General features: G+C 41.5%; 1 protein-coding gene across 2 annotated transcripts; it reads right to left on the bottom strand.

The window, feature by feature from the left end:
* Positions 1-727: 727 nt before the first annotated feature.
* Znf449 (zinc finger protein 449) lies at positions 728-18434 on the bottom strand. Of its 2 annotated transcripts, XM_021188104.1 has the most exons (5): positions 18392-18434; positions 16316-16761; positions 11418-11622; positions 3788-3901; positions 728-3626 (listed from the first exon to the last, which is right to left on the bottom strand). In XM_021188104.1, the coding sequence occupies exons 2-5, from the start codon at positions 16667-16669 to the stop codon at positions 2743-2745; spliced, it is 1557 nt and encodes a 518-aa protein (XP_021043763.1). In that variant the 5' UTR covers positions 16670-16761; positions 18392-18434; the 3' UTR covers positions 728-2742. The 2 variants fall into 2 exon arrangements, with proteins under 2 accessions (XP_021043763.1, XP_029390455.1); XM_029534595.1 differs by lacking the exon at positions 16316-16761 and having other exon boundaries at positions 18392-18428.
* Between the last annotated feature and the right edge of the window lie 6898 nt (positions 18435-25332).

Here is a 25332-nt window from a genome sequence, read left to right as displayed (position 1 = left end):
TATGTATGTAATGTAATGTACTAACAATGTAACCTGCATCTAAGAATTACTTCACATGCCTTTTGACTTAATGCCATGAATGGTTATTAATGGTTTTATTTTATACAGGGCACATTAAGTAACAAAGAGGTGAATATAAGATGTTTTTACCCTGTATAAATGTACTCATGATATAGATGGAGGGAGGGATACAGTTCATATTATGATTGCCATTAATCAGGCTAGCTAAAGATGCCCGTGTGAAATGCTAAAGTAATGCCTTACCACAGCACTAGGGTTGCAGTCTGAAAAGTGATTTCAATTCGGGGTAGTCATATAGATGTCTATTGGGCTGCTTGTTGTCATGCTTAGGGAAGTAGCTCTAAGTTGTCCAAATAATTTTGTTTTTAATTTTATGTATGTGAGTACACTGTGAGCCTTCATGTAGATGATCGGAATTGAATTTTAGGACCTCTGCTCACTCCGGTCAGCCCCGCTCACTCTGGTTGGCTCAACTCCACTCACTCAGGCCAAAAGATTTATTTATTATTATACATAAGTTCACTGTAGCTGTCTTCAGACACACCAGAAGAGGGCATCAGATCTCATTATGGATGGTTGTGAGCCACCCTGTGGTTGCTAGGATTTGAACTCAGGACCTTCAGAAGATCAGTCATTGCTCTTACCTGATGAACCATCTTGCCAGCCCCCCAAATTATTATTTAATGCAAAAGAATCAGGAAGAGTATATATACATTTCCACTTTATTAAAATCGTGTATAAATACAGAGCAGTTGGGCACATCCATTCTAAGGCACTGTTCTGGTTTGAATGCAATTCCACAAGAGAGAAAGAGAAGCCATTACATTCTGTATTTTTAATCTCTACATTCAGACTCCTCCCATGTTACTGGGGTCTAATTTTAATCCCAGAATTATTAGCAGCATCATACAGGGACCTGGATGCCAAGAAAAAAGACACATCCTGGCTCTGGCACTTTATATGATTTGGCACTTAGTCACAAGCTCTCTCTTGTATTGTTCTCCATTTGTTTCCCAACTCTTGTTTAAGTAGAGATATTATAAACTCTTTATGAGCCTTACATATGAATTATGTTGTGTAACTAGGACAGGACAAGTTAGGAACATAATACATACCCGCCAAATACTTACAGTTACTCCCAAGAACTTCCTTAGTTATACTTTAAAGATGACTGTGTATCTCCATAAAGGGAATATACTTGAATGTCCCATTTCTTGTATCTAATAACAAGGACTAAGCTCAATGAGGATTTTCTCCCTTACTATGAGATCTGAGTTGTTACTATGATTACATGAGAACACTTATATAAGTACCAACTCTGTGTGTGTATGTGTGTGTGAGAGAGATTATAAAGTAAAATTCAAAAGGTTAAAAATCACTGTATAATTCATAAATTATGTGAATTAGTGATCTTCACCTCCTTCAAATGATGTGTGTGTCTAAGTATAATTAAAAGGCTACAAATCACTAAGTAACCCACAAATTTTGTGACTTAGTGATTTTTAATGTCCTTGAAATGATGTGTATATAATACAAAACAAGTGTATCTTCAAATATTTTTTCATAAAATCATTGAAACTAGAAATAACTAGGTTTAGAGTGACAGGACTACACTGATAGCTATAGACATACTGGCTTAAAGCAGTGCATCCCAAGGGATACTTGCAGAATACAACTGCAAGTTATTACTATGTGTACATGAAAAATGGTCTAGGGTCAAATAAAGTTGGAAAGCACTGAGCTACAAGAGGAGCCTCCCTTCTAAACTAAGACCTTCCCAGGGAGGGGTTCATATGCTGATGAGCATCATGATTCTAGGAAGGACAAACAGCTAGAAGCAATGCCCAAAATTATTTGCAGAACATCTTGCAGGACAAAGTATTCTATGACACTACTTAGAAAAACAACGACTTGGAGAATGGATAAAATTTCAAAAGCATTGAAATAAACTGAAGAGAATCCTGAAGCAGGATGAAAATCCATGCAGACTTGTTCTTCAGTCCATCTAAACACAGTCAGAGACTACTTGTACAACATCAACTGCAAATTACTTCTGCTAGACCTAGCATACAGTTAGAAAGAGAACACTCCACTCTAGTCACCACACACTAATCACCATCACCACAGACAGCCAACTAAGCAGACCAGCAAACTCCACAAAATCCCAAACTTAAGATCCCAACTTCTCTAAGCATAAAACTGTAAATGGAAACAAGCCTGTTCGCTAGACCAATGACATCCTCTTCACCCTGCTCCCCCTGAAACAAATTTTTAATGTGTTGACAAAATTCACTGGCTCATTTCTTGCCACTTGGGGCACATCTATCTACTGGCTGCTTTCATAATTATACAGGAAAACAAGTGTGGTAGGACTGTAACCATCACCAGTACTCATTCATTAATTGATCCTACCTATAAACGACTGCACTGTTTATATGCTTTGTGCTTATGCTTATCATATGGTTGGCTTGGAACCAAACCTTTCCACTGCAATTAAACAATAGAAAAAGACAGAAGATACTAAATTTAGAGAAACTGTGAGAACATGTGGACACTCTAGAACTCATATACCTTGAAAGATGGTTTATTTTTTAAAATAGCACCCCTCAAAGCTGCACTTACAAGTTCAGACAAAAGGCTTCTAAGATAAAGAGCCACTGCAGCCTATACTGTTTCTGAGCTAGTGTTAACATTGATAGAACCTGCGTCCCTTCACAGTCCTTAAAGAAGTCCTCTAAAGTGTGTGACCTGGTGCATAATAAGGCCCGCTCTCTGCCGGAAGCTTTTAGAACAATGAGTACACTTGTATGGCTTCTCCCCTGTATGGATTCTTAAATGAATTACAAGGCTTGGTCTCTGCCTAAAGCTTTTCCCACAGTAACTACATTTAAAAGGTCTTTCTTCCGTGTGTGTTCTCTGGTGCAAGGTAAGTGCCGTCAGGCGACTAAAACTTTTCCCACAGTTAGGACATCTATGAGGCTTTTCACCTGTATGAGTTTTTAGATGTCTTTTAAGACTCGATCCATGACAAAAGGTTTTTCCACACTCAAGACATTTATATGTTTCTTCTTCAGAATGGGTTCTCTGGTGCCCAAGAAGGTGTGAGCGCCTGGTGAATCGCTTTTTACATACAGTGCATTCATAGGGTCTTTCTCCTGTGTGAAGTCGTTGGTGTCTGTAAAGGTCAGAGCTACGCAGGAACCTTTTTCCGCATTCAGGGCACTTGTGAGGTTCCTCTCCTGAATGAATTCGCTGGTGCCCCGTAAGTTGTGACTTCCGAGCGAAACATTTGCCACACTGGGGACATCGGTGAGGTTTGTCCCCAGGACTCTTTTTCTTTGGAGGCTTCGGGGTGAGAGGTTCTTCCAGGCTGGGGCTCTCAGGTGTCTCTGCTAGAGTGGGGTTCTTAGGATCTACGAGTTTTGTTAGGTCTGTCTGTAAGTCCTCGGGGGATGTTTCCCATTGATTTTCTAACTGCACATAGTCTTTCTGCAAAATGGGACCATGGAGAGCATTCCCTTCTAAAGTTACAACAAATGGGTACAAAGTTTCCAGTTTTTTCTCCTTTGAAGTATCTTCTTCATTTTCTATCCCCATCTCAAAACCTGAGAAGAAATGGAGACTAAAGATGTCACTGTGTGAGGGCAGGGAAGTGAAGGAGAGCAGTAGTGAGTATTGAAACTCCTGAACATAGCTCCGAGCTCCGCTTTCAGTTACTGTTGATTCTTTCCCACCTCCCTAAGAATATACAGGAATCATTACTTACCAATCTTGGAATCAAGTAGTTGTTTCATTTCTTTGGGATCCTCTAAGTCTTTTACCCATGGTTCTTCTCTATGATCCAATGGGAAGTTCATGTCAAGCTTTGGTAACTGATAACCTGGTCATGGAAGCAAAAGGGAAGAAGCATGACAATGTGGGTCACCAAGGGGTTTTCTGGAAGAGAGGCTAATTGCATGGACACACGCCTCCTTCCTCCTCATCACTGTTCCTTCATCTGGAATCACTTATAAGAGGCATTTCTTAAAGAGAAGGACAAAACAGCAATGGAGAAGGCCATCCTTCTGCACTTTCAGGTGAGTGGATCAATGTGTGCCAGACCGATGTGCTAAGTTAGTTCTGGACTTAATTGTGACAAAACATTTATGTATGCTAGAGCTAAAACATGGAGCAAAGCTTTATAGAATGTTGGTATACCAAAAGCTGGGAAATACTGCTATTGATTGCTTAAAGAAGACCAATCTAAACACATGTATCAAAGAAGAGTGGTATAAACATATGTCAAGAAGAGTGGTGCAAACATACACATCATAGAAGAGTGGTATAAACATACATGTCAAAGAAGAGTAGTGTAAACATACATGTTGAAGAAGAGTAGTGTAAATATATACACCAAAGTAGACTAGTGTAAACATACATGTCAAAGAAGAGTAGTATAAACACGTATCAGAGAAGAGTGATGTAGACATAGGTGTTAGAAAGTTGTTTGCTGGAATAAATTCACTCGATCCTTCTTAGAAACATTTCCATTTTATTGAACTTAGTTGGCAGCAACAAAAAGTAGACTTTATGTATCATCAGAAGTTCAGATAGGGCATTTAAAAAATAACCCAAATTAACTGCCAGGTGTGTTTCTGCCTGACACTCTAAGTACAACCACATAATTTCTATGACATTTTTACAATTTTAATTCTGCCAATTTGTAAATGCAGGAAGCCCCTCAGTCTTCTAGTATATGGCACTGTTAGCCAAAGTAGCCTTCTGATTAAATGCAATCTTTAAAATTCAAGTTACATTTTCATAGAATTAGAAGTCAACTCCCCAAAAGTTCATATAGAAGTACAAAAAATAAAAGAGTCAAGGCAGTCCTGAATAAAGAGAACACTAGAGGGCCATAAGAGCTCACAGGGAAACCATCTCAAAAAAATATCAAAGACCTTAATGTCAAATCCGACTCCTTTAAACTACTAGAAGAAAGTATGGCAAATACTTCCTGGTATAGGTCAGTAAAATATTTCTGAAAAGGACTCCAATATCTTGAAGAATAGAATTGGCCAATGGCATCCTATCATGTAAAAAACAAAACAAAACAAAACAACAAAAACTTGTGAACAGTAGTGGAAACAACAGAGTAATTTAATAGCTTAGAAGACAAAGGCCTGGCATGGTGGTGCATGCCTTTAATCCCAGCACTCGGGAGGCAGAGGCAGGCAGATTTCTGAGTTCGAGGCCAGCCTGGTCTACAGAGTGAGTTCCAGGACAGCCAGGGCTATACAGAGAAACCCTGTCTCAAAATACTAAAAAAAAAAAAAAATAATAATAATAAAAAGAAGACAAATAAAAAAATGTCTCTGCTATTCATCTGAGATGAATACTATCCAGTGTGTATATAAAGAACTAAGAAAAAAGGAAAAAAGAGAAACAACAAAAGGATAAGTAATACAATCAATAAATGGACAAATAAATTGAGCAGATACTTTTAAATGTATGAAGTAAAAATGACCAACCAGTTGTGGCAACTCATGACTGCAATTGCAGCACCTGGGACTCTGAGACATAAGATTGCTGTTAGAAGCCAATGTAGATTACATAGTGAGTTCCAGGTCAGCCTGGGCTACAGTCCACATTCCAATATGTACATATTTTTCTGTTCACATGCATATCATTCATATATATTGATTTTTTTGAGACAGGATTTCTCTTTGTAGCCCTGGCCATCCTGGGGCCCGTATAAGGGCTCAGTAGGTAAAAGCCCTTACTGCCAAGCCTGGTGACTCAGATTCAACTTCTCAGGTACATGTGACAGGTCCAGGAATATTTATATACATACATACAAATAAATGAATGAATGTAATAACAGTTTTAAAGAGACATGAGAGTAAATTTAGTAAGACATTAAACCCAAAATAGTTAGAGATTTAATCATACCAATTTAGTTTGAGATGAAAATTTCAGTTCTCATTAGAACTAAGGGAGGCTAAAATGCGGTGGGGTAACACAGTCTAAGTATATAAAGAAAAATGAAAACTGTCAACTAAGAGCTCTACATTCAACACATCTGTCATGCAATCAGAAATGAATATGCAATAAAGGATATCCCTGAGAAATAAAACAGAATTCACTGCTAGCCAACTTGCCTAAAAACAGTTATATAATTAAAGATAGCAAGGTTATCCTTCAGTGTGCAAGTGAGAGGCTCCAAGATGGTAACTTACAGCCACGTGAAAAAATAGCACAAATAAAAGTCACTATATAATTAGGAAAGACATTATAAATCAAAGGCTCTGCTTCTTTTCTCTCAAAAGAGTTAAGAAAACAAGCATGATGCCATGTAGAAAGGCAATCTATTTGTCAATAACAGCATGTATGAAGCGGATGAGAGAAAAATATATACATGCTTAGGAAATGACAAGAGTTGCCTGCTCAATCCAATCTAAAGAAATAAAAAAAAATCAGAAATGATAATGTTAAAAAAACAAAAGCTGTAATGTACATCTACTTTATCCTTTTAGTTTCTTTAAAATTCTTAAAACTGTGTATGGTAATATTATAGCATGTATTGTGGGGCTTGTAACATGTTTGATATAACAATCTGGTCATAATACCAGAAGTAAAGACTATAGTCCTATATAGGGCTAATGCTTCCTTTCCGTATAACTCTGAACTGATGATGCATTGAAGCAGAATAGTAAACTGTAATCCCCTACTGAGGAATTAACTTAGAGATGGTGAATGTTCACTAAAGCAAGTAGAATGTTACACTATAAATATTCACCTAACACAAAAGAAAGCAGTAAGCGAGAGGAACGAAAGAGTCACGAGACACTGAAGACTAAAACAGCATATGTAATTCCAACCATCTACTCCTAAGAAGACTAAGTATGAGTGGACCAAACAATTCAATGCACAGGCAAAGTTTGTATTCCTATTTGTATGGTTTGTTCTCCTTCCTTCTTTCCTTCTTTCCTTCTTTCCTTCTTTCCTTCTTTCCTTCTTTCCTTCTTTCCTTCTTTCCTTCTTTCCTTCCTTCCTTCCTTNTTCCTTCCTTCCTTCCTTCCTTCCTTCCTTCCTTCCTTCCTTCCTTCCTTTTCCTTCCTTCTTCTCTCTTTCTTTCCCCTTTTTTTTGTAGCCCTGGCTGTCCTGGAACTCACTCTATAGACCAGGCTGGGCTCTAACTCAGAAATCACCTGCCTCTGCCTCCCAAGTGCTGGGATAGGTGATATTTTATAAATAGTAATCATAAAACAGTTAGACAACATAGATATTAAAACAAAAATGATACCAAAAGGGTATCAGTTTATAGTGAATTAAAAAGAAATTTATTAATAAGACAAAATTCAAAACATTGCTACCTAAATTATAAAAACGTCAAAGTGGGAATAGAAAGATTAGCTCAACTTGATATATGATATTTATGAAAGACCCACAGCTAATACCAAAGTAATGATGAAAGAACAAATGCATTCTTCCTGAGACCAGGAACAAGACAAAGATGTCTCACTACTTCTATTCAATATGGCTCTGAAGGCTCTGGCCAACAAAAGCAACAACAGGCATTTAGACTGAAGTATACAATATAAAATTATTATAGAGACATAGTTATATATCTAGAAAACCCTAAAGAATCTATCATAATAAACAAGCTAAGTATGTTTGTAGGCTACATGTCCAATATACAAAAAAATACCCAAAATAATTCTATATATTTTCAAAGGACAATCCAAAATACAGTGAATAAGATAATTCCATTAATAATGTTAATAAGACCAAAATAATTTAAGAATAAATTTAATAAGCTCAGGATAAAACTTGTACTTTGAAACCTATAAAGCACTGTTCAAACTATCTGAGAAAAATACAAGTAAATAGAACAACATCTCAGGTGAAGGCACCACCAAATGTACTATCATTAATATAACAGTATTCTGCAAACTGTCTTCAGACTTAACAGAAACCCTCCAGTGAACCGTCTGATTCTAAACCTTAGTGAAAACACTAATGAACACTATATGCACGTAGTTCTTTCTTGAGAATAGACATCAACAATAAACCTATGGAGCTTTGGTCACCTGAGTTTCACCAAAGGTTGCAAGGACATTCAATGCACTGAACAGGCTTTTGCACTTTTCGGCTCCTCACAAAATCATGTGCTTAAACCTAGCTAACCACATAAGTAAATGCCTGTTAAATTGTTGTTGAAAATTGATACAATTTTTAAATTCAAGGATGAATGGATGAATGAATAGCTGTTCTAAAATAAGCTCTTGAAGTATTTCACATTCTTCTTTCCATCAAGTGAGTTTTTCTTTTTCCCCTTTAAGTGTGGGTTGGATCTGTGACTTTGTTCTAATGAGAATATTGCAGAAGCGGAGGTATGTGGCCAGGTTACTAACATCACTGGCACATGTCTTCCCTATGAGGGAAGCCTGCTGCCTGTCATGAGGACACACATATGGAGAGGTTCCCTTAGCAAGTAATTGAGTGTTCTGCTAGCTCTCAGACACCAAGTCAGAAACACTGTAAAGCTTCTGAAATTCCCAACTTGTAGGAACTGTATTTTTTTAAAAGCACACCCCTATTCATTTTCTTCTTTAATCTTTTAAACTTCAGAGGTGATTTATAATTGTGGAATGTGATGTGAGAGAAATCATATACTGGAATGAAATATGAAGGATAAAAAAACCAGAGTTTAAGAAAGAAGGTATGCCATTCTCATCCTATGTTCAGAGAATCACTTTACTAAGCTCCACTTGGCAAAGATCATGTCACGAAGGCTCCACTTCTATATGAGGTATCATTGCTATAGCTGGGCATATATATATATATATATATATATATATATATATATATATATATAAATGACCTTTCAAAGGTCATTTTTTTATTGACAGGGTATATGTTCTGCACTTTAAGGTAGACTCAACTGATTTCTTATATGATTTTTACATTTATTTTCTCACTAGCCATTCTCTTATGATTTTTCACTTAATTTCCAATATATCTATCACACAATACTGAAATGCCTTCACTTTTTTAAAAAAGCAAAACTTTAATTAAATTTTAAATAATGGGATAAGTCTTGTATCACTTTATAAAGCATTTTATATAATTTTAAGCAGAATAATTTCTTCTGAGTTTTATTTTTACTTAATTCATTAATAATTATATCTATTTTTTAAAATGCACTGAATGGGAATGTGCTTTAGAGAGTAAAGTATGAAAATGAACATGAATGATAATGTGAATATTGCTGCTCTGTGATTATTTTCCTGCAATATTAAGAAAGAAATCACATGCAACTCAGAATGAGTAATATGGATTTATAATTGAGTAGGATGGCTACATTCTAAAATTAAGTACAAATATACATACAGAAAAATTTAGATTTCTTAAAAGAATATAAAATGAAGGTAATACAATGACTAGAAAATAAATGATAATATTATGTAGTATTGCTTTAACAAATATGTAAAAGTATGGCCTTTAGGGTGTTTTTTCTGTCTTGCCATCATTTAAAAATATTCAGGCCTAGTATAGTGCTGCATAATTGTGATCCCAGCACTCAGGAGGCAGAGGCAGGCGGATCTCTGTGAGCTTGAGGTCAGCCTGGTCTACAAAGCGAGTTCTAGACTACGAAGAGCTGAATAGTGAGACCCTGTCTCAAATAAGTAATAAAATAAGTTCTGAAATTACATAAGCTCTACAAATTCTCGTGGTCAAATCTCAGCTTTCTTTGACCTATGAGCCAGTCTTTGTCTGGGTTCTGTGTGCCAGAATCTTGGTGGCATCCGTCACCTTTCTTGTTCATTACACAATAACCACTCGGTCAGCAAGACCTATGTTTCGCACATGCTACACAGTTCTTTAGTCTTGCTTCTTCCTTTCAGCGAGCCCCACCTTGACTCTTCTGCTCCTGTTGGCCCTCCACAGTGCAAACACAGGTATTCTTTTTGCCCCTAGAGTTCCATGGCGCTGATTCCTTTTATGGTATAAAAAGCCCAATTCAAGTAGAATACTTTGCAACATGCACTCCTCCAATTCTTAAAGAGGATCTGGTCACTTACAGGGGGTGAACAAATGTCAATGTAATACAATTCCAAGCTGGAGTAGTTTTTCTAGGATTCTGTGAGACCTCCTACATTAGCCTAATCCTGATAAGTGCTACACACACTAATGTCTGGTCACCTCTTAGCTGGGGGAAGGGGACTCTCCTATGTGTACCATTCTTATCACATATGGAATTTGTGAACTGCCTACCAGACATTGAGTTCCAGGATGGCTAAGGCTACTTTTCTGCTTTGGGTAACAACACATCCCCAGATTCTGTCCTGGCTCTTCACAGGTTCTCCTAGTGTCAGTCGCATTCATACATATGGCTGTTGTAAAAAGGAATTATCGGCCTCAGCTCTGTGCTAGTTTTGTAACTCTGGTCTCTCTCACCGATTTCCATTTTGTGCTTCTCTTTTGTTGTCTCGGGATCCTACATTTTAGTCCAAGTCCTAACATGGTGAAGCTGTGCCAATGAGAACAACGGTTCCAGCCACACTTGAGCCAAATCTTTAATGGGGGGCAAGGGGAGAGATGGGGCAGAGAACATGGATAATGATGTGATAGAACCCCAAAAGGAAGGGAAACATAAAGGCATGCAGGCTACGTCGTTCAGCTGCCTTGCTCTACTGGACCTAGCTCCTTGCTGTGTCAGAGCCAGTTGCCTTCAAAGATCAGTTTGTGTAGCATTTATCTGGATTAAGTTGATGTAGTGGCTCTCAACACATTCTCGAAACACTCGTGTGGGATTTTATTACACCGACTTTTTTTCACCCCCTATAAATGACCAGATCATTTTTAAAGATCAGAAGAGAGCATGTTGTAAAATAATCTACTTGCATGGGCTTTTTATACCATAAAAGCAAATGTTCCTTTGGGTCTCATATCATAGGCTCAATATTTGCTGGACAACTTTGTCCTCACTGTGAACGCCCATGAGAGGCTTTCCAAAGTCACATCCTTGGTGAAAATCCCCTTGGGCAAGGCTCAAGCTCCAAGGATATTCTAGTCAGTGTGCTGCACTCCTAAAAGAAGATTCCTCCTCATGTTCTTAGCCCTCTATTTTTTTTTTTTTTTTGGTTTTTCAAGACAGGGTTTCTCTTTTTAGCCCTGGCTGTCCTGGAACTCACTCTGTAGACCAGGCTGGCCTCGAACTCAGAAATCTGCCTGTCTCTGCCTCCCAAGTGCTGGGATTAAAGGCGTGCGCCACCACGCCTAGCTAGCCCTCTACTTTTTTGTCAGTGAGCCAGTGCCATTGGGGGATTCACAGTTCTAACTCAAACTGAAAGGCTGGAGCTCTTTGGCTCTCACACAAAAACACCTAACTAAAAAGAAAGCCCTTGCCTTACCAGGGTCCAGAAAGGACTGGCATTCAGCATCAGCACTGTAGTTCAGATCCTGGGGGCCAGCTTGTGGAATCCAGGCATCCGGCACTGGAGGCTCTTGAACAGGTTCCATCACCTGGAGTGAAGGTTCCTCCAGGTGCAAGTTGGGTGGCATGGGTACTGTTCCAACGGGTGCCAGTTCTTCCAAGAGCATGTCATCCATGTCAATCTGAGAGAGAGGCCAAAACACATCACTCCAAAGTCAGGACTTCACTGGAAGGAAGGCTAGTTTCAAAATCAGACACTCCTCACCTACAAGTACCACGAGGCATTCGCATAGCTTTAAAGCTCCCAGGAGTTCCAGTAGACAATGCATTAAAAAAAAAAAAAAAACAAAGAAAACCGGGCATGGTGGCGCATGCCTTTAATCCCAGCAGAGGCAGAGGCAGGCAGATATCTGAGTTTGAGGTCAGCCTGGTCTACAGAGTGAGTTCCAGGACAGCCAGGGCTACACAGAGAAACCCTGTCTCGAAAAACAAAAAAACAAACAAACAACAAAAAAAACAAAGAAAAAGGAAAACTACCACCACCAACTAAGCAACCAAAACAACAACAAAACAGGTGTGTTGACTATACTAGGATATGCTTATTACGGAATATACAAAGTACCAGGCTTTCAATAGTAACCAATACAAATAATCACTAGTGAGTTATTCTACCTGCTCCTCCCTCCATACAGCTGCATGGTATTGGTATAGAAACAGACAGGTGGATCAATGGAATTGAATCAAAGACCCAGAAGTAAATCCATATACATATGGACACTTGATTTTTAACAAAGAAGCCAAAACCATACAGTGGAAAAGGGAGAGCATTTTCAACAAATGATTCTGGTCTAACTGGATGTCTGCATTTAGAAGAATGCAAATAGATCCATATTTATCACCACATCATGCACAAAATTCAAGTCCAAATGGATCAGAGCACTCAACATAAAACCAGAAACACTCAATCTACTAGAACAGAAAGTGGGGAATAGCTTTGAACTCATCAGTACAGGAGATAATTTTCCAAATAGAACACCAGTGGATTAGGCTCTAATAAGATCAACAGTTGATAAATGGGACTTCATGAAACTGAAAAGATTCTGTAAGGCAAAGGACACTGTCATCAGGACAAAATGGCAACGTACAGAATGGGAAATATTTGAAAGAGGACTAATATAAAAATATATATAAAGAACTCAAGAAGACACAGACAATCCAAATAACCCAATTAAAAAGTGGGGTTCAGAGCTAACCAGAGAATTATCAACAGAGGAATCTCAAATTGCCTAGAAGCATTTAAAGACATGGCTGTCCTGTGAGAGGCCCAACGAGCAGCTGAGACAGACACAGATACTTACACCCAACCAATGGACTGAAGTTGGGGACCCCTGTGGTTGAATTAGGGAAAGGTTGGAAGAAGTTGAGGAGAAGGGTGACCCCATAGGAAAACCAGCAGTCTCAACTAAACTGGACCCCTGAGATCTCTCAGACGCTGAGCCACCAACCAGGCAGCAGACACCACCTGATATGAGGCCCCCAGGAGGTCTGGCTTCAGTGAGAGAAGCTGTGCCTAATCCTCTTTGAGAGACTGGAGGCCCCAGGGAATGGAGAGGTCAGGTGGGGTGGGGGTGGGGGGTGGGGACATCTTTGTGGAGAAGTGGGGAGGGGGAATAGGATGAGGAACTGTGGGAGGGTGACCAGAAGGAGGGTAACAACAGAACTGTAAAAAAAATAGTAATAAAAATAAAATAAAATAAGAAATGTTCGACATTTTTTAGTTATCAGGGAAATGCAAATCAAAACGATTGAGATTCTACCTTACACTCATCAGAATGGCTACGATTAAAAACTCAAAGGACAGCTCATGCTGGTGAGGTGGAGCAAGGGGAGCAGTCCTCCACCGCTGGTGGGAGTGCTGCCGTGTACAACCATTCTGGAAACCAATTTGGTGGTTTCTCAGAAGACTGGGAAGAGGTCTACCTCAAGGCCCACCTGCACCACTCCTGGGCATACACCCAAGAGATGCTCCACCATCCCACCAGGACACTTGCTCAAGTATGTTCATAGCAGCTTTATTTGTAATAGCCAGAAACTGGAAACAACCTAGATGTCTTTTAACTGAAGAGAGAATATAGAAGATGTGGTATCTACACAATGGAATACTACTCAGCCATTAAAAACAAGGACATCCTGAGTTTTACAGGCAAATGGATGGAGCTAGAAAATATCATCCTGAGTGAGATAACCCAGACCCAGAAGGACATGCATGGTATGTACGCACTAACAAGTGCAGATTAGCCATAAAGTACAGATTAATTAGCAGACCCAAAGAAGCCAAATAACAAGGAGAACACAAAGGAGAATGGTTGAATCTTTCTCAGAAGGGATACAAAATAGATATAGGATGTCAATGGAAGGAAAGAACAGGGTGGAAGAGGGGATGGGGAGGAGATCAGAGCGGCGAGAGGATATGTAGGGAGAGCAGGGGAGAGAAGGGAGATTGGTTGGGGGATGGGGACAATCTCTAGAATGTGCCAGAGACCTGGGATGGGGGAGGGTCTAAGAGGAAGACTCTAGCTAATTCCTAGCAGTAGGGGATTTGGATCCTGAAGTGGCCACTTCCTGTAGCCTGGCAGGACCCCCAGTGAAGAGATAAGGACAGCAACCCACCCACAAAACCTTTGGCCCAAACTCTGTCCGGTCTATGAAATATGCAGGAATGCCGGGCAGTGGTGGCGCACACCTTTAATCCCAGCACTTGGGAGGCAGAGGCAGGCAGATTTCTGAGTTCGAGGCCAGCCTGGTCTACAGAGTGAGTTCCAGGACAGCCAGGGCTACACAGAGAAGCCCTGTCTTGAAAAAACTGGAAAGAAAGAGAGAGAGACAGACAGACAGACAGACAAAGATAGAGCAGAGTCTGAGGGAATGGCTAACCAATGACTGCCCCAAATTGAGACCCATCCTGTGGGCAAGCACCAATCCCTGACACTATTAATGATGCTCCAGACAGGTTCCTTCCAGACAGGAACCTAGAATAACTGTCTCCTGAGAGGCTCCACCCAGCACCCAGTGGAAAGAGATGCAGAAACCCACAGCCAAACAGATGAAGCTCAGGGAATCTTATGGAAGAGCTGGGAGAAGGACTGTGGAATCCGAAGAGGACAGACACTCCACAGGAAGACCAATAGAGTCAACTAACCTGGACCCCGGGGCTACCAAAGACTGAATCACCAACCAAAGAGCTAGCAGGGGCTGGACCTAGGCCCCTGCACATATGTAACAGATGAACAACTTGGTCTTCATGTGGGTCCCCCAACAACTGGAGCAGGGGCTGTCCCTGAGCCTGTGGCCAACCTGCTTGCCTGTGGATTCCCCACCCCTAGATGGACAGCCTTGTCTGGCCTCAGTGGGAGAGGATGCACCTATTCCTGCAGCAACTTGATGTGCAGGGTGGGGAAGTGGGAGGTGTGGGAGGATGGGAGTGGGGGGGGTTGACACCCAGAGAGGGGCTTTTTCTAAGGGCACTCTGGGGAGGACTTACATAAAGGGTTACTGGGAGGAGAGGAAGTGCTGACACTGGGTTGTAACGTGAATAGATACATTAAATAAAAAGAAAAACAAACAAACAAACAAAAAAACCCGAACAACTAACCAACCAACCAACAACAAAGCAAGTGTGTTGACTATACTACGATGTGCTTATTACAGAATATAAAATAGTAACCAACACAAATAATTACTAGTGAGTTATTCCACCTGCTCCTTCCTCTGTACTAAGTCTCTACAGGGAGTATGCATTTCACACTCACAGCTAATTCCAGCCGCACTGGCTATATTGTAAGCATTCAAGTACCAGGTGACTTCCTATGCAAGCCACTACTTGGGCTGAAGTCAACAGCTCCAGCAAACCCCATCCCAAGCTCCAAGGTCTAGCTATGACTGTCAGGTGCTCTTGCTACCTCCTTATGGGAAGACTGCTTTGTGTTCAGCTTGCCCTGTGCCTTCCCTGAATAGAAGCTTCCAAAAGGTAGTTCTGAGCAGAAGGCAAAATGCTGGCACGCAGTGCTACTGGAATTGAATGGGCCAGAGACGGGCAGTACACCACTTACAATGCAGAGCTCTTCCTACACTCTTTCAAACATGAAACTACTTCAAACCTACATGTAGATGAAAAGAACCTAGCAAGAACCACACCCTGCAAATCACATAGAAACTAAGTAACTTCTGCATATTTTTATCACTTTTGCACAAATCAGAGAAAACCACAGATTTTTTTTTTGGCCATTTTGAAAAAATCACACCATTGGGGACAACATTGCTCAAAGCCCTGGAACTTCAGTCAGAATTCCTGCCTCTCCCAACACAGTAATTGAAAGCAGAGGGGCTGGCGTGTGACCACTTCATGATGTCTTCCCCTGAAGTAAAGAACAGACATATTGACACTAAACTATGTTGCCTTCCTTTGCATTCTTTCCTGACTCTACTTGACTCAGTGCCAGCCAGAACATTCTGGAAAGAACCAAATAATAAATAGTTTAGAATGTGTGGGCCACACTTACTCTTTCCTCTCCTCCTCCTTCTGTTTTGAAAAGCAATTCACTAGCAAAGTAGACACAAGTAGGGACTTAGAGGCCACAGTCAATCATACTGTGGCAGGAGCTAGTTAGCACGCCATAGAGCCAAGCATTGGTGATTCGGATACACTGGAGAACCTCAGACCCATATGCTAATTCCAGCCGAAGGGAACACTGGAAAAGTCTCTGAAGAAGTCTTGGGGCTGTGGAATCAGAATCCAAATGTTGGATACAGACCCAACAGCCTGGGTACCTCTTTTTGCTCCCCTAAGAACAGAGACCCCACATTTTTTTTTCTCACCTGTGGTTCTGGTATCTCAAGCTCTCTTTGTAAGTCTTCAATGAGTGACACAACTCTTTCTCTATTGTCTGGGCAGTGTTCCCTCACCCAGGTCTCTATTTCTGTGGGCAGAATAGTTAGGAATTGCTCTAGCACAAGCAGTTCCAGGATTTGTTCCTTAGAACGCATCTTTGGCTTCAGCCACTGACAGCAAAGCTCCCAGAGTTTGTTGAATGCTTCATGAGGCCCGGCAGCTTCTGTGTACTGGAACTGCCTGAAACGCTGTCGGAAAACTTCACAGTCTGTGTCATACTCTTGCAGCACAGAGCCCTGATTCAAGGAGGCCTGGATTGCACAGCCCAGGGCCACAGCCATCGCCTCTTCTAGAAGTTTACAGTTTATCTGGGCTCTATGTCTCAGAGTCCAGGTTTTTCCTCTCTGTAATAATCTGGGGGAGCCACTTACAGCTGAAGACAGGAAGACATGAAAAGGAGAGAGAGCAATGGTTACAACATGGCACACTCACCATCCTTAGCTCAATGGAGCTGGCTTTCCTCCCACAGAGACTTAAAGGAGCCCCTCACAGTCTTTCTGGGGGGTTTCGAGAATCAGACCAAAGTTGGGGACTTACTTCCCAGAAGAACATTTACAGGCACAATCAATTGTAGATACAGTTCAAATATTTACAAAATCTCCAGGAAACTCACATAGCCTCTAAATTCTAGAGTCACATGTCTAGAAAGCTCTATTCTATATGACAAGGACACCAAATGGTATTATAAGTTTAACCAAAACTTCAACTTGCTTCCTCAGATATGCCAGATAAATGTGAGGGGCTCGGTAAATAGCATTAACCAAAGCACTTCTCTAATATCTTAGAGCGACAGGTAAGAACTCTGCCTTTTCATAAGGCCCCACTGATTTAATTTAATTCCATTCCTACTCTAATTCCATGTCATTTAATTTTTCTATATGGAGATTTCAAAAGAAATGTAAGGAGGGACAATATGATACTTCCGAAATAACTAAAAGTGTCAAGATATTTTAGTGCAATTTCTGAGGTCACAGGGTTGGTTATATTCATGTCTATACAGGGCTCAGGACCTGAATATGCATATAAACTATGCCCCCCCATCTACATAGACAACTCTTATACCTGTCCTCTTTAAGGTTTTTGAAGAGGATTCAAGGAAAAGAGTCGGAAACCTCTTCCCACTGTCAACTGGACTGAAACTGACTTCATATCACCCATTACTGTAACAGTAACCTGTCCTTCTGTGCCAAATGTATTTAGGCATAATTTGCTGTGCAGTCCTCACACCCAAATGCCTCTGTCTACCACAAGCACATAATGATCGCATCAACGTCATAAAAAAAAAATCCTTCGAGGATCAAATGGCACAGAAAGCGAATAGCAGCCCGCCTGGCACAAGGCGAGAACTCAAGTGAAGTTTATTGCTGGTCAAGACTCCTTCCTAGGAAGCTTCTAGTTTCCTGAGCCCAGGCATGGAACCGTTGCTGGAGGACATCCAAGGATCTGCAGTCTGTTGGCTGGGGACCCAGTAGTTAAGCTTCTCCCATCTCACAGCTGGCTAGGGAAGGCTCTCCTGACCGACCCAAAACCTTCCACCACGTCTACCAGGGAAGTGATTCTCTAGGTAAAAACTTCATTTAGGAACAGTGTCCCCCGCCCCCAAGCTCGCCTCTGAATCCACCCTCACAGGGCCTACCCGTAAGGCACCGTTAAGAAAAGAGGGCACTTGGGGAAACAGCAGGCGTGACATGTCCCTGAAAAGCCAGAAAGCTGGTTTTAAAACCCCATGCCAGTGGTGTCCAAGAGCTCTAGGATGACAATGTCCGACCACCCAGATGGGCACTCCCTGCCATCGTGGACTCCCAGCAAGGCCTGGCCAGGTCGCAGGGAGCGGCGGCGGGGTCTCTGAACGAATAGGAGCCCGCCGCTCCTCGTTGCTCCTGGGGCCTGGTGCCCAGGGCACATATGAAATTTGCCAGTTTGTGTGGCCCCAGCCTTGCAAAAAGAGCCCCGTTACCCGCGCCCGCGGGACAGCCACGCCCTCTGTCCGCTCCGGGACTCACCTCCTCTGCGCCCACGGCTCTCCCAAGCTCACCGGCAACTGCCCAGGGCGCAGGCGCACAGCCGCGTTGAGTACTACAGCTCCCAGCAGGCTCCACGCCGCCCGCCGCTCTTAGAGTCCACAAGGATGCTGACGTGGGGGGATGGCTGGGACTCTTCTAGACTTCCACCTAGTTTCAAGCTGCTTTGGAAGAGCTCCTATTTCCGGTCTTATAGCTTCTTGGTCCTAGGGGATTGGGTGGGACGAGCCCCGAGTAGTGAGTCAAGTAAGGGCTACTTCCCAACAGCTTTAGATTAATTGATGCAGGTGGGGGAAAAACTTTGTTTAAAACAGCCCCTACCCATTCAGTGATTCTCAAGCCTGGGGGAGGAGGGGGTTCTTGGGAAAGCATTTTTTAAAACTCAGATTTCAGGGTTCCTAACGACACCCTGGAGAGCAAAAGAGCTTAGAGCCATTTTAATAAAAAAAAAAAAAAAGGGAGGGGGGTGCTGACACTGATCTGTCTTGTCTGTGTGCCACAGTGACCTTGAATATACGTCTTAGGGTTTTTTTTTCCTCTTGAAAACTTTGAGCTTGCATCTAGGGGACCCCTCCTATTCCTCTCCACCTTCAACAGCCCCCGGTGGTCTCTGAAGTGTGAGGTTTAGCCTTCTGGCACTATTTCAAGTCTTGCAATTGGTTCCCTGCTTTTCCTGCCCTTGGAAGCAAACTTTGCCTTCTCCTTTGTCAGTGAGTTGTAGTGAGACTTGGTCCAAGGGCCACTAAATACAATAGTGCTGATTGGGAAAACATGCTCATTTTTTGGTCGGAGGCTGGAGCTATTGGTCTGTGTGTGCCAGATTTTTAGCCCTAGGACTTTGTTTCTGCCTGAGAATCTGTATGTAGACCTGAGTGTGTCCCAAGATAGCAAGGAAAAAAGCTGCCTGTTCTTGTGCCTCCTTGACATCAGGGTGGAAGCAAGACAGACATGGGAGGAGCGATGTTGTTGGCAGGAACTGAAGCCAGCTCCATCCAGGCCAAAGTTGTTCTCATTAGCTGAGGCCTGGAGCCCCTGACTCTCAAGTCCTGCAAAGCCACTGTTACTCTCACCAGGGCCCTAGTCATCTTGGACAGGAAGAGTAGCTGATCTCAACCAAGGTGTTATGGGGGCCTGATGATTCTTTGGGTCTGAGAGTCAAATGGAACTGCATGAAGATGAAGGCAGGACCTAGCCCCAAGGAACCCATCTCCATCCTAGAGGCTGCCCACCTATGCTTTTGAGAATTCGAAGGAACTACAATAATAATAATAATAATAATAATAATAATAATAATAATAAACAACTGTGTTCATGTTGCTGTGTTTTCCTGTTTTCTTTCTCTGGGAATTGAACCTAACACATGCCCCTTCTTCTTCTTCTTCTTCTTCTTCTTCTTCTTCTTCTTCTTCTTCTTCTTTTTTTTTTTTTTTTTTAAGATTTATGTATTTATTTATTTATTATATGTAAGTACACTGTAGCTGTCTTCAGACACTCCAGAAGAGGGAGTCAGATCTCATTATGGATGGTTGTGAGCCACCATGTGGTTGCTGGGATTTGAACTCAGGACCTTTGGAAGAATAGTCGGGTGCTCTTACCCGCTGAGCCATCTTACCAGCCCACACATGCCCCTTCTTTTCTTCTTTTTTAAAATTATTCTTTGAAAATTTCATACCTTCATACAATATATTTGTATCATATTATCCATCCACCATTTTAAATTAACATATACTAATTGTACAAGTAAAGATTTTTTCTTATGACATTTTCATGCATGTGTGCCATTGTTAGGAGGTTCATTGTTAGGTTAGGAGGTTCCTGAGTTCAGCCATCTCTAGAACGTGTTCTACCTTGCTGACAGGGTCAAAACTGCATTTAGGTTCCCAAGCCATGGAACTCAACTCTTCTCCTGCTTCTTCAGATATCTCACGACCAGTAAGGGATGTAAAGATGGAAGATGCTGTTATCCAGTTATCTAAACTAAGGCATAGAAGTCATGAATGTGCTGCCTGTCTTGACTTAATTGACTACATGCTGTTTATCCATTCTTTTGTGTGTTTATTTCTCTAGATTCCAGGTCAGAGTCCAGGAGGGGACCTGACTGCAAAAGCTGACTCAAGGACCCCGGAACCAGGTGACCCACAGTAACTTCCTTGCTTAACCCCTTGTGTCAAAGTAGGATTGGTCACCCACATCCCCCTTGCTTGGTGCTCCCATCCTGTAACAATGTTGTACAATCTCCCTTTGGGAAAGGTGGTACAGATCCCTAACTGTCCGCCTCTCTGAGAGCTCAGAAAACAGAGCTTTCATTTTTAAGCTTCGGAATCTGAAGTGAGTTTTCTCGGCGTCCACCTCAAACTCCACACCATGTACCCTGGTCATATTCACCTGTCTTTTCTTTTCTTTTCTTTTAAAGATTTATTTATTTGTTTGTTTGTTTGCTTATTTATTTAATTCATGTGAGTACATCGCTGTCTTCAGACACACCAGAAGAAGGCATCAGACCCCATGACAGATGGCTGTGAGCCACCATGTGGTTGCTGGGAATTGAACTCAGGACCTCTGGAAAGAGCAGTTGGTGCTCTTAACCGCTGAGCCATCTCTCCAGCCCTCACCTGTCTTTTCTTTACACTTTCTTGTTCCTAATAACCTTCCTTTCACATTACTGTTCAATTTTGTGAAAATTAATTTAAGTTTTTAATTTTAATTTAAATTAATTGGTGGGGGGGCTTCAAGACAGGGTTTCTCTGTGTAACCCTGGCTGTCCTGGAACTCACTCTGTAGACCAGGCTGGCCTCGAACTCAGAAATCTGCCTGCCTCTGCCTCCCAAGTGCTGGGATTAAAGGCATGCACCACCTAGCTTAAATTAATTTTTAATTTTTCTCTAGATGCCACATATCATAGCTTATTTTGCTTAATGTTATGATCTTCAGTTCTATCAATTTTGTGACTGCCTTAATTCAATTTTCCATGTTTTTGTTTGCTAATTTTTTTTTTTAGAATATCCTCTTGTGTCGACCTCCTAAATTGTAGGATTACAGGTGTGTACCCTAACATCTAGTTATAATTTCACTTTTTATGGTTGACTGAAACTTCAGTGTATGTATATATCACCCCGTTTTTACCCACTGACTTACCCATTGTCCATTCGGACTCTCCGGGTTACTCCAAGAAGAACTCTGTGATGCTTTAATAGCCTAGTCAGGAAAATTCCTCCCCCAATCCCAAGTGTAGTAAATAGTGTGGTATTGTTTTTGGCTTCCTTAGGAAGTCAGGGTTATTTCAATAAAAATACCAGCCGTGCCCTTAGATGAAAAGTGCTTTTAAAACCTGCCTATTGACTGCTATCTGCAAGATGGGAAATTGTAAAGTGCAGAGGCAAAGAAGGCTTTGCATATTATGAACCCACAGCCATTGTGGTTGCCTACACTGTACCCTTGCAAGATCAAGCCAGTCAGCATTCCAACAAGAGAAGGAGGTTCTCCCCATAACTGAAGAGCTATGAACACTTGCTGGCTGCTATGGGAGGAAGAGTCAGTTTTCTTTAAGTGTGTGGTCCCCGGTAGGCCAAACAAGCTCTAGTTCATGTTCCCTCACCCCTGAGTCTATGGGCAGCACGAATTGGATCTGTGTGGGTTAGTAAATAAGGAAAGGACATAAACTTGCGGGGGGGGGCTGGTAGGGGTGGCTCTTGGGAGTGAATATGATCAAAATATCTTGTATGCGTGTATGAAAATGTCAAGGAATTAATATCATATTTTATTAAAAAAGAATTTTGTAGCCGGGCGTGGTGGCACACACCTTTAATCCCAGCACTTGGGAGGCAGAGGCAGGCGGATTTCTGAGTTTAAGGCCAGCCTGGTCTACAGAGTGAGTTCCAGGACAGTCAGGGCTACACAGAGAAACCCAGTCTCAAACAACAAGCAAATAAACAAAATAGAAAGATGGTATGAGCCGGGTGTGGTGGCGCACGCCTTTAATCCCAGTACTCGGGAGGCAGAGGCAGGCGGATTTCTAAGTTCAAGGCCAGCCTGGTCTACAGAGTGAGTTCCAGGACAGCCAGGGCTATACAGAGAAACCCTGTCTCAAAAAACCAAAAAANAAAAAAAAAAAAAAAAAAAAAAAAAAAGAAAGAAAGAAAGAAAGAAAAGAAAGATGGTATGAGGGTCATGCTTCAAATCCGTAACTCGAGGCCAATCTCTGTAATTCTTTCAGGAATGAAACACTGGTGTTGCTTTAGTATTTACTACAAAAAGTCAGTTTTAATGGTTTCCACATGGGTTAATCCATTGCAATAGCACTCATTGTACAGGTGAAGGTAAGGGTATGGAAATTCTGACGAGAGTATCTATTCCAACTAAACATTTGGGAAGTGGGGAAATAACTGTAGGATGAACATAAATATCTTCACTTGGTTGATGCCACCCTAATGATTTCCCCAATTCCTCCATTGCTTTACAAGGGGGTAGGGGGCGGGGGGGGTGGCAGTTCCCACTGAACTTTTTGATCTGCAGAGAAACAACCACAGAGTTCCTAAAGGTTTAGTTAGTGAGAGGGGATGAGGTGGGTTGGGGGTTGGGAGAGTGGGGGCTCTATTTTAAAAACCTGCCTGGTGGATCTTTTTTAATTCTTTTTTTTTTTTTGGCTTTTCGAGACAGGGTTCCTTTGTATAGCCCTGGCTGTCCTGGCACTCACTTTGTAGACGAGGCTGCCCTCAAACTCAGAAATCCGCCTGCCTCTGCCTCCTGAGTGCTGGGATTAAAGGCGTGTGCCACCACACCCGGCTTTATTTATTCATTTATTTATGTGTTTAAAAGGTTTTGTCCCTCACATGCATGCCTGTTGCCCAAAGAGTCCAGAAGAGGGCAGCAAATCCCACAGAACTAGAGTTATGAGTGGTTATGTGCCACACAAAACATGAGTTCAGAGAACCTGATCCTCTGGAAGAGCCACCACTGCTCCTAACAGCTGAGCCATCTCTCCAGGACCGGTCCCACACTCTTAACATCTGCTCACAGTCTCTAAATTTGTGTGTTATGAGTTGGAAATCAAACTGATCTTTAACTGTAGCATATTTTGTCTTTATAGCTCACCTTTTGAGGGCTGCTAGAATTTAAGACTACTTTTCAGTCTAGAAATGTGCAAGGCTGTTTATGAGGGAGATACTGAGGCAAATCATCATTGTCTTGCAAAGCAACTGACTAATAGAAGACATTAAAGTTTCTTCAGGGTTCATCTCAAACAGGCAGGGAGATACATTTTTTTGTTGTTGTTTTGGTTTGGTTTGGTTTGGTTTGGTTTTAGGAGACAAGGTATCTTTATAGAGCTCTGGCTGTCCTGGAACTCACTAACTAGAACAAACAGTCTGTCTTCAAACTCTTAAGAGACCTGCCTGCCTGTCTCTGCCCCCTGAGTTATGAGATTAAAGGCCCGAGCCACCCATAATATCCTGAGTGTCTGACTTGAAAGGCACTTTTTTTTTCCAAGAAGACTCAGTAGAGTTAAGAGATTCAGTACCCACAGTTTTAGCAGGATCTTCCCTTAAGTCCACATCCCAGGGTTACAGAATAGCTTTCCTTTTCCATAAGTGCCTTTGTGAAGAGTCATTCCAGTCAGTCTTTAGCCCGTGGCTGCAGGAGATAAGGGCTTCCTTTGGAGCACATAGGGAAGCTTCCTGGGAATTGTTGTGCTGTTGGATCTGGGAATTTGAATACCAGAGTTTTTCTGTTCTCATTCTCTCTAGCTCAGTCAACACCAACTAGCTAGCCTCATCCTGGTCCTTAGTTGAAATAAAATGTTCTAAGATGCCCAGTATGTGAGCACCTCAAATCTTAACCTTTCATAAGTTAAGCTAAGATTACCTAATACTGACATTTTTACTTACCTGTATTTCTTATCATATCACAGACAGTCGTGGTCTTCTTTCACTCAGGAAACTGAGTCACTGCAGTCAGATTAAAGAAACAGTGCAAAGAATCTAACCTTAAGATTCTGTTCTGTTCCCGAGAACCACTCTCAGTTCTAAAATGTGATTCAGATAGGGTTGTTCAGAGAAAACAGGACTGGAAGGATATGGGACACACACACACACACACACACACACACACACACACACGAACACACACTCACATGCACACTAATGCATGCGTAGCTGTTGAAATATGAATACATGCTAATACAGGACCATACACATATGAACATATGTATACTTATACATATAGGGACATTTATTTTAAGGAGTTGGTTTATGTGATTATGGGGTTGGCAAGCCTGAAACCTATTGGGCAACTGACAGGGTGAAACCTGTAATATAAGCAAAATTGTTGGCAACTTGAGGCAGAATTTTTTCTTTCTTTAGGACAATTCATTTGTTCTCTAACTCACAGCATGAGATCCATCTGTCTTATGGGAAGTCATCTTCTTTAATCTTTTAATCAGCTAATTGTGGATGGATCAATCTAGAAACTACTATCACACTAATACATAGATGACTGTTTGACCCTTGACTACTGTAGCCTGCCCAAACTGACACATGGTAATATCATCAAAATAGTGGCATATTGAAACCCAGAGTGATCCCAACACACTGAAGGCAGAGGCCAGCCAACACTACATAGCAGAACAGAGTTGGAGATTTAATTTTGTAAGGGATGGTTACATTATTTTCCATTTTCCATTATATTAGTCAGTGATGTATGAATAAGCCAGTTTCTCTTCGTTGTTACCAGCATTTAGTGTCAGCAGTATTTCTTAGTTTAGCCTTTACCATACTATGTATATATTAGCTTAATATAGTTCTGAGTTGTACTTCTAAAGCATTGTATTCCTATGTAGTCTGCCTGGCTTGGCCCTTGCTTTGTGGACCAAACTTATTTTGAATTCACATTGATCTGCCTGCCTCTGCTTCCCATGTGCTGGGATCAAC

This window comes from Mus pahari, chromosome X (assembly GCF_900095145.1).
Source record: "Mus pahari chromosome X, PAHARI_EIJ_v1.1, whole genome shotgun sequence".
Classification (NCBI taxonomy): domain Eukaryota; kingdom Metazoa; phylum Chordata; class Mammalia; order Rodentia; family Muridae; genus Mus; species Mus pahari.
This window is presented reverse-complemented; position numbering and strand designations above follow the sequence as displayed.